General features: G+C 54.0%; 1 protein-coding gene across 5 annotated transcripts in view; it reads right to left on the minus strand.

The window, feature by feature from the left end:
• The window catches only part of NTRK3 (neurotrophic receptor tyrosine kinase 3), a 361705-nt gene extending 352306 nt beyond the window's left edge, over positions 1 to 9399 (minus strand). For 3 of the 5 annotated variants that reach the window (XM_003788654.2, XM_003788652.2, XM_012804436.1), the window contains exon 1: positions 9127 to 9385. In XM_003788654.2, the coding sequence (XP_003788702.1) occupies positions 9127 to 9374 (248 nt within the window). In that variant the 5' untranslated portion in view covers positions 9375 to 9385. Of the gene's footprint in view, positions 1 to 9126 lie in introns of all 5 variants that reach the window. The other 2 variants (XM_003788653.2, XM_023512538.1) reach the window with 2 other exon arrangements.
• Positions 9400 to 9499: the final 100 nt, after the last annotated feature.

Below are 9499 nucleotides of genomic sequence, written 5' to 3' on the forward strand. Positions count from 1 at the left end.
AAGTCCTGTCAAAACCATCCAGTCCAGTCAGGGCCCATGACGCTGGCTGGCAAGTCACTTCCATACTCATCCCTGTATATGGTCATCTCCGAAAGCAGACACAGGGTTAGAGGGGTTAAGAGAAGGCACCAACTCTCACCTCTGGAGAATGTCATGGCCTGGTACTCAAGCAACCACTTGGTGTCCAGGTGAGAGACGCCCATACACTTGAGCCAATATATCAAACAGCTGGAGGGTGTATATAAAGCTCACTTCACCATGATACTAACCCTAGTGGAATCGGCTGTCAACTTCTCTGTCTCCCCATCAACCCTGTGACCTACTTCCTGCTGCTGCTGAGAATATGCGGTAGGGGAGCCCTTCAGGTAGACTTCCCCCAACCTGGGACCACTCCCCAGCCATCTCCTGCCTGAAAAGCCAGGAAGCCGCGGTGTGGGGGAGTCTCACATCCCAGACTGCAGAGACACAAAGGAGACAGGACCAGCTCTGCCAAGAGAGAGGCCCGGCATAGGGAAGAAGGGGCCTCCTAGCTCAGCCCTGGCCAGGAAAGGATCCCAAAGCCGGAGCTAGCAGTGCCCTTCCCACCCAGCTCCAGCTTGCGAAGCCACCCGCCCAGGACCGTCTCTGCGCCACACTGCCCTCTGGTGGCCACCAGGAGTCTGGACGCAGACGATTTCCGCAGGCAGGAAGCCAAAAGGCTTTACAGTTTGTTTACGGAGACCTGGGACGTGCTGTGCACAGAACACAGAGGAGAGGCACTTGTGTCTGTGTGAAGACGCCCCCAGACACGCTCACAGCCCAGTCTACCAAGGCAGGTAGCTGAGATGAGGACTTCGAATCTAAGACTGCTGCCTTCAGTCTCCCACTCACTCTGCCAGAAGCTAAGGGCTTCTGTCCCTGCCTCAGATAGAATTTGAATCCCTCTACCCCAGAGAAAAGACACCAACAGGGGGAAAGGGGATGGAGACCCAACCCAGGTAGGGAGGCCAGGCCTCTGCATTGGGTCTGCTTTGTGCCAGGAACTCACTGAGTGACTGGCCAAGTCAATTCACCTCTCATGAGCCTCAAGTTCTTCCTTGGTAAAACTGGATTTAACTCAAATTATTTCTGAGCCCCTTTCCAGATCTAATAATTTATAGTTCAAAGTCTTAATCTTTTTCTTAAATCAGAAATGCTCCCAGTCATCAAGAAAAGGAAATAACCAATATGGTAGCCAATTGTTTACAGAACCAAACTTATGTCTTTGCAAAAGTCCCTCAGAGACCAGTGACCCTGTGATGGAGCTAGGCTGGAGAGTTAGAGGATCCACCTCCCAGAAGAGGAAACTGAGGCCAGAGACTAGAGAGGTTCCATGATGTGACAAGCTGATACAGCCAACAAGCAACAAAGATGCCATGTGCACATAAATGCTTGCCCTGCGATTTAGGCTGTTTTGCAGGGTACTCCTGCACTCTTTATGAGGACAGTGGTAGCCATCTCCCATGCCCCTAACCCATCCCTATGGAGACACAGACAGAGCTTCCATAAGGAAGAGGGTGGAGAGATAAGGAAAGAGGAAGGAAGAGGAAGGTAATAGGTGTTTGTTGGGAAGAGGGCAAGGGAAAGACCTGAGAAGGCAAGGAAGGCCTGAGATCTGCCTCCAGCTCTCAAACGCCCCTCCTTTTCCTCTGTACCCAGAGGCAGTCCTTGTACTCCAAAACTACACCTGGGAGAAGCTACCAGCCCTCTGCTTTCCTATCGTGGCCATGGGCAGCCAGGGGCACAGTCCTGCTGACAGTGCCTCCGCCCAGAGAGGAGCTGGCTGGGACCCAGCCGCCAGCTTCCTGAATCCTGGCCAGCATCAGCTGGCACCTGGTCTTCTGTGGGGCTAACCTGACCTCAGAGGCCAGGATATCGTGGGGTGATCGAGGAGGTCTGGGAAGAGGGCTGAGACATAGCCTCAGGGGAGGCTGTCTGTTGGGAAGAGGTCAGGAGACCAAATGCCCTTCTGCACTATTAGGGAGGCCTGTCTGGATTGTGTTGGCCAGCACTGTTTGGCCAACACTATATCTGTAATTATCCCATTTGCCTTCCCCTCCAACCCCAGCCAGGGCAATTATCACCCAGGGAACTGGAATGTCACAAAATAAAGGATTTTCCTAGAACTTCATGTCAATTCTTTTATTATTTTTTCTCATAATGGTAATATATTCGTACATGTGTGTATATGCAAATATAAATACATGTGTATGTACATGCTAGTATGCATAATAGTATAGCAAAAGAATATAGGCAATATAGCTTAATATTTAAATGCCAGGCTATTTTGCCTTTTACTGGCTGCATGAAATTAAGTTCCTTTTCTGGACTTAGTTTCTCCATCTGGAAAATGAGGCTGGTAATAGTACCTCTCTTACTGGCTTGGTGTGAGGCCAATTCCAACTCCCTTGGAATTGTGTCTGGAACATAGTAAGTGTTCAATAAGTGCTAGCTGTTGTTAGTTATCAGGAGCTCAATAAATGACAGCTGTCATTAGTGATCATGTATTGACAGCTTTCTCTCTGCCAGGCATGACACAGGGAGCAGAACTTTCAACAGAGTCCTGCTATAAGGTGGTGGTCCTTATTATCCTTATCTTACAGATAAGGAAATTGAAACCCAGCAGAAGGGAAGAATTTGTCCAAAGCTAGGCTAGGCCTGGAGGAGCTGCTGGAAAAACCAGGTGGAGGAAGAGGGCAGCTGCCAGGCCCTCTCCATGCTTGAAGATGTCTGTCTGGGCAAGGAATCTAGAATCTCCACCACCCACGCCTTTGATGGGAGAAGCCAATTGGGGTATTGGGGGCATATGTGTGACCAAGAAGAAAAGACAAGCCCCCAAGCCTGCCAAGGGAGCCCCAGATTCCCCAGCCCTGTCTGTGAACAGAGCTCAGCAGAAGGCCTCATTGAATTTATTTCTAATCGGCGTGGGCTGCAGGCTGCAAGGAGCCCTGGGGCTGCCAGCCTCACATACTTGCTGCCTCTGGGGACCCTGAATTTGGAAACATTGCCTCAGAGGGAGACACAGTCATGGGGGAGGTTCTGGCTTTGACAAAGTGCCCAGAACAAGAGCCAAGGCTAAGAAGGCGGCCACAGCACCTGGGAGTATGCCTGGGAAGAAAGGTCTCCCAGTATCCCACAGAGCCCAGCTGAGTCCCTGCCTCTCTGGATCTCAGGAACTTTTGGGTAACATGAGGGAGGAGATGATGGCAGGAGTCCCTTCCAGCTCTGAATTCTTGTGAGCTGTGCACTTACAGGTAGGGGAAATCTGAGGACCCTCCTTGGGGATTCTAAGGCCCCACTGGGCACTGAGCTTTCATTCTGGTTTCACTGAAGCCTCACTCACTCTCAACACACCTCACCACCCAAAGTGTCTGTGTTTCCCAAAGTTGAGGCAAATGAGGCTCAGAGAGTGACAATGACTTGAGCTGATCGCTCCACTGGTCACCAACAGATCTGAGTGACTGAGTCCAGTCTTCATCCAGGCCATTCTCAGACCAGTTGCCAGGGCACTCACTCAGACACCCTGTGCAAGACCCTCAAAGATTGGTCATTGCCATAATGCTGCCCTTTGGATGAAAAAGGACTTTCTGGGTGAAAATATTCTGCATCTCCCTTCCCAACAAGCCATAGGATGTCCCGCTGACCAGTCACAGCGTGATAAAGAACAGAGCCTAGGGGACCAGAGAGGCAGTGAGGGGAGCAGCACAGGAGGAGCTGCTGGATCCTTCCATTTGTGGGCCACACCAGCTCAATCACCTGGGTTTCCAGTTTTGCCCTTTGTTTTGTTAATCTGTAAAATGGGACTAGCAATCTCTGCTTATGTACTTCAAGTAGCTGTCACAGAACTCAACAACTGTAACTGAAAGTCATGATATAAATGAATCATGGAGATGAGGAATGGGGACAAAAAGGTGGATCGCAAGAGGTCCTAGGAGACCATCTTTTGAGAACTTGCCTGGCCCCTGGAAGCGGGTATACAGGCCTTGCAAACCTTGATGGGGAGCTGAAATTCCCTTCCTACCCAGCCTGGTCCCCTGCCCATCCCCCAATCAACCTGCCTTTCCTTGGCATGGCACCTGTAGGAGACAGGGACTTCCGGACCAGCCTTCCTGTCACTGCCCTATCTCCTGCTCAAGCACAAGAACACGGCACCAAGCTGTTTTGAGTATGTATGATTTAGCAATAAAAAATTGATTTTGTAACCCCAAACAGTCATATTTATTAAATTATATGTATATATGCCTACAATACATATTTAAACACTCCCTTTTCTAGGCAATAATAATTTGAAATAGAAGTTTTAATGCTTTCTTCTCGCACCCAGGGGAGGGCCTGTGCAGAAAGCTTTGCAGAGGGACAGGTCCTCCTCACCCTAAGCCCAGGGGGCAGAGGGGAGGCTACAAACCTGGCTATGACAAGCTTCAGGCCCCAACACATTCTTGTAAAGTGTGGCATTTGGTCCAGGAAGCTAACCCCAAATTGTGTCATATGTCACAAATGCTGTGAAATTCTGAGTGACCCCAAGTTTTCTAGAGATGGAAAGGAATGGAAGAGGAAAATAACCAGTGGTGCCTGGCCAGGGAAAGATCACACCATGCCCTCCTCCTGGCAGTATCACAAGCATCACCACCATCCCAAGGGAGGTATCCTTAAAAGTAGCCTGGCTGAGCCTCCTGGGGGATGTTCCTTGGACCCTGGGATGACATATGTCCAATTTGGAGGAGACACTGCCCCATGGCCTCAATTCATAATTGAATCTACAGGCTCAGAAAGGCTACAGCCCTCTGGCTTATGGGGAGTTTGGGACAGCGCTAAGGTGAGATTCACATGGCCCATCCTCTTCCCTAATCCTAACCTGCCACCAGTCAAACGGAGGCCCCAAGGGGAGGCTGGACAACTCTGTCCCAGACACCCAGTAAAACACTTCAGATGGAGACCTCAGGCCACAGTGAAGATGCCATGACACTAGCAAGTGCAATCCCAAGGGAAGGCCACAGGCCAACCACACTCCACCCAAGAGCTAGCTGAGGGGACCCTGGTCCTTCCCCGGTCAGACAGAAGAAGGAGCCAGCAGGCAGAGGGGCAAGGCAAAGAAAAGGGCTTCCAAGAGGCCCTCCCTTTCTCAGAGCAGCACCTTCCACTTCAGCCAGGTGGGAGGCAGCTGGAGCTTTGCAGGGCCCTGAGAAGTTTCCAGGCTCAAGCCTCCTAGGGTCAGTATACAAGCTCTCTCAATGATATGGACAGGCTGGGCTGGTTTTGCTCAAAGCGGTCATGTTCTAAGGTCCCATGAAGCTACAGGGCTGATGGCCTTGGCCCCAGCATGGACAGCAGGACTTTAGCCTACTAGGTTTGCTGGGGCACAGTCCTCTGGCTCCAGGGAGGGTCTGGACCCCACCAGCAGGACCTCTGGAGTCCAGGGGCCCAGCTTTCAATCTGGAAGTATCCCTTTCGTGAGCTGTAACCAGTCCTCCTTCTAATCTCCCCTCAGAGGCCCTTCTGTCTCTGCCTACCTCTCTTGGGTGCAACCCCAGTCCTGCGGTACCTCACTGTGCCTACTGAATGAGCCCCATGATACCTTTGGGGCTGGGCTTATACGCCCGCCGGGATCCCAGCCCTCACTGGTAATTGCCCAGGCTGGGTGTCCCTTGATCCTAGAAAGACTGAGAACCAAGGGGCCAGTACATCAGCTAAAAGCCCAAATGAACCTTCAGCCAAACATGAGGGGGCCTTCAGGAAAGGCAGCAGAAATAAAGGGACCAGACAGCTGCCAAATATCAGGGACCCAGTGGCAGCCAGAGTGAGACCCAGGTGGTGACTCAGAGTCCCAGCTAAGAGCCCATAGTTTTTTCAAGCCCAGCCATCCAGCCCCAAGAACACCTGCCCACACATCTTCTGTCTAACAGCCAAAGGTCACACCATCCCAACCCAGCCCCAGAGAGGCAGCCCAGACAGCCCACCTCAGCCACCACCCTCCTGCCTTTGTAATGTCAGAAACTGGTTGGGCGTGGCTGCGCCACAGATCCTTCTAGGCGAGGTCACCATGTGTCAAAGCTCCAAAGGCAAAAGATTGGCCTCCTGAGCAGAAAGAGGCCAACGGGAGGGGGGGTGTCTAAGGAGCAACTTGGCTCTGGGAGGGGCAGAGGTGAGACCCACACTTCTGGCCTAATGCCTTGCAGCTGATGTCCTCCTGACACTGATGGGGCTGTCAAGTAAGGAGATGGCTTCCCGCATGAGAAGCAGCTCTCAGGCAGGCTCCCAGGACAAGTGCATGAGGAACCCTCCACACACCACTCCTGAGAAGCAGAGCCACAGCGAGACCTCTTTTCCCTAAGTCCATGAATCTGTGAGGCTCCAGTCTCTTCTTCATGCCCAGAGGCTGCCCAATCTACACCCTGGGGCATATCTCAGCATGTAGAGGTTCAGGCTGACAGGGTCTGGGGGACCCTGTGGCCCCATTGCCCTGGCAACATCAGAAACCTGAAGAACACCTCTCCAGCACTGAAGTGGCCTCAGCTGAAGCCCTGTTTCCACATCATGCTAAGGCCAGGGGCCTCCCCAGTGGGGATTCCTCTCTCCCCCACACTCCCTTTCCAGCCTGCCCTCCCCCAGCATGGGAGGCCTGGGTTCAGATGCTAAGCCTAGCTCCCCCTCTGGAGCTGTGTACCTGGGAAAGTTACTTTACCACTCAGCCTCCATTTCCTCAGGCAAAATAGGGATGGGGACATGACTTCCCAGGGTGAGTGAGACTGCCCTCTCTCTCCCCAGGCTCTCTGCCTCTGGATTGGAAGGCTGGGCCCTTCCCCAGTTCAGTCAATAGCAGCCACAGATATAAGAGGACACTGGGGAGGAGACTGGTGGGGAGAGGTCATCTGACCCATGACCTCTGACCCCCCCCCACCTGCCACTGGCAGAGCTCTGGTGGGAATCCGTTTCCCTTGTTCCTTGATGTTGGGGTGGACTTAGGGAAAGGGGTCCTGATGGCCTGCCAGAGCCTAAGACTTGAAATTAAGAATGGGGACACACACAGAGAAAGGCTCCCAACCCACTCCCTGAGCACTATCCTCCCAGACACCCCCTGAGGCCCTTCACCACCACCCCAGGCCCCTCCCATCATGGACCCTTCTGGCAGCCTGGAAAGACCAACCCAACTCTTTCCTATCAAACTGCTTCTCTGAGCATCATTTTCAGAGGAGCGACACCTCTGTATGGCTATAAAGAGCCTACGTGATTGTGACTGTCCCTGCCTCCCACTGGCGTCCTACAGAAACACACATCCTTGGGGCAGAGAACAAGCTAGATGCAGCTCACCCAACTCCCAGAGACCAACACTGGGCACCGGGGACACTTTCCTCCACCCCTTGGCCCACTGGAAATTGCTAGGTCCAGACCCTGGGCACCAAGACTGATCACCAAACTCCCCCCACCTCCCACACACACAGCCCCAACAGTGTACTTCCAAGTCTGAGTTTCCCTGACAGTCTCACTCTGGACTCTCCTCTCTGCATCCTTGGGGATGCCAGAGGCTGTGGCCTGCAGGGAGGGACAGGCACAAGTGGGTCCATCCTCTTTCTCTTGCCTTCCCCCATTCCCCCTTTCTCCCTCCCCCCTGGTTGTTTGTCTTTGTCATCTCTGGCCGGGTTGAAGGGGATGAGGGGGTGAACAGTATGAGCTGAGATATGGGTCAAGCTTGTCTCCTGGGCAGGAGTGAGGGACATCTCCTGGGCTGTCCATTCCCCTCAAACTGTCAGCTGCAAGAACACAAGCAGAGACTCCATTAAGCCAAGAGGGCTGGCGGTTTTCAAGAGAGCAGGGCTGCAATTCCTCCGGGCTTTGCAGCCCCAGGGCACTGGGCTAAAACCGAGGCGGTTCTGAGAGAGCCGCAAGCACCCAAGGCGGGTTTGGCCCCTCTTGAATCTGCCCCAGAGGTAAAGACACCCCAAATGCCTTCCTCAGACTCTGGCCAGGACTTCAGTGCAAACCCTTCTCATCCTCCTCTCACTCCTGGGGGTCTCCAAAGGGTGAGAGCCTTGGAGGAAAATAGGGGTGAGCCACCCTCTAAACAACCCCAGTGCCACTCACACCCTTCCCAGGGCAGCATGATGGGAGGTCAAGGAGAGAAAAGGTGGTTAGGCTTGGAGTCCCCGAGCTCCTGCTCTCCCTCCTTTTGCTTCTGCCTCCCCCCCACCCAGTGCCCACCAAAGAAAAAGCAGAAAAAAGGCAGGCCACCACAGGTCTCACTCAGAGGAGGCAGAACCCAGCAAAAGCCAGCTAGAGTTCAATTTTCCAAACAAGTATATCTGCACAACCACACCAGAAACCGCGAGCCCCAAACACACGGCTTCTCCTCTTCCTTCACCATCCTGACCCAATCCTCCAAGAGCAGTTATCAAAGCCCAGAATGGGAAGGGATGTGGAGGTGCCCAGATACAGAAAAGGGAGATGTCTCGGAAATGCCCAAAATGGGGCTGGAGAGGGCGGCCAGAGGGAAGGGAAGAGGTAGGCGTCCATGGCGGCCTCCACACGTCCGAAGTCTCCCGCGAGCTGCCAGCTCCCAACTTGTTTACTTGGCAGCGTGTTTTGCTGTTTCCAAAAGGAAACAGTTAAAACATTTCGGCTAGATGGCTAGCAGTTTCTATCTGTCACCTTCCCTGTGGGCTAGGCTAAGCGTTGCCCCCGCGGCCACTATAGCTGCCGCCGCCTCTGCCGGTGAATCGAACCTCGTCTACTTTATCCCACTTGAGCGTGGCCAAACTGTTGCTATTTAGTGGGGGGCAAAGAGTCCAAATTCGCACCCTTGAATCGAGCCAGCGGCGGGCGGGGGCGGGGGCGCGGGCGGGAGCTGGGCCCTGAGTGCCCTCGGTCGGCTGGGGTCCTCTCCTGGGAGAGGTGCACAGGTACATCGCCCGATCGCGCCTCGCCAGGGCCAGAGTCACCTGGAACGCGCAGCCCGAGAGCATCTCCCGAGCCAGAGCGAGCCTGACGCGCGCCCGCAGGCGGCAGGCAGCGGCGAGCCGGGGCGGGTGGAGAGCTGGTTCCGGGCCGCGGGCCCGCAGGAGGGAAACGCGGAGCTAGGGGAGAGGCGGGCCGGGGAGCGGCCGCCTGACTTACATGGAAGTGATATTCCTTGAGATGTCCGTGATGTTAATGCTGGCGTTCCCATTGCTGTTCCCTGAATCCTGCCCTTCCAGGAGGGGAAAGAGGCTCCCATCGTCCGGCCGCCGGCAACTGATCTCAGTCTTGCTGCAGACACAATTTGCAGGGCAAGCCAGCACGGAGCCCACATAGTCCAGCCAGACGCTTCCCAGCAAGAAAATCCGCCAGAAACTACACTTGGCTGGGCAAAGAGACACATCCATCTCCGATCGCTGCTTCTAAAAAAGAGGAGGAGGAGAGGAGAGGGGGGTGGGGTGGGGGGAGTGGGGAGAGCAGGGGGGAAGGAGACAAAGACGGCGAGGGAGGGGGGAAGGGGGAGGGGGGGCTC

The sequence above is a fragment of the Otolemur garnettii genome, unplaced genomic scaffold (genome assembly GCF_000181295.1).
Source record: "Otolemur garnettii isolate 467f Iridium unplaced genomic scaffold, OtoGar3 scaffold00029, whole genome shotgun sequence".
In the NCBI taxonomy this organism is placed as follows: Eukaryota; Metazoa; Chordata; class Mammalia; order Primates; family Galagidae; genus Otolemur; species Otolemur garnettii.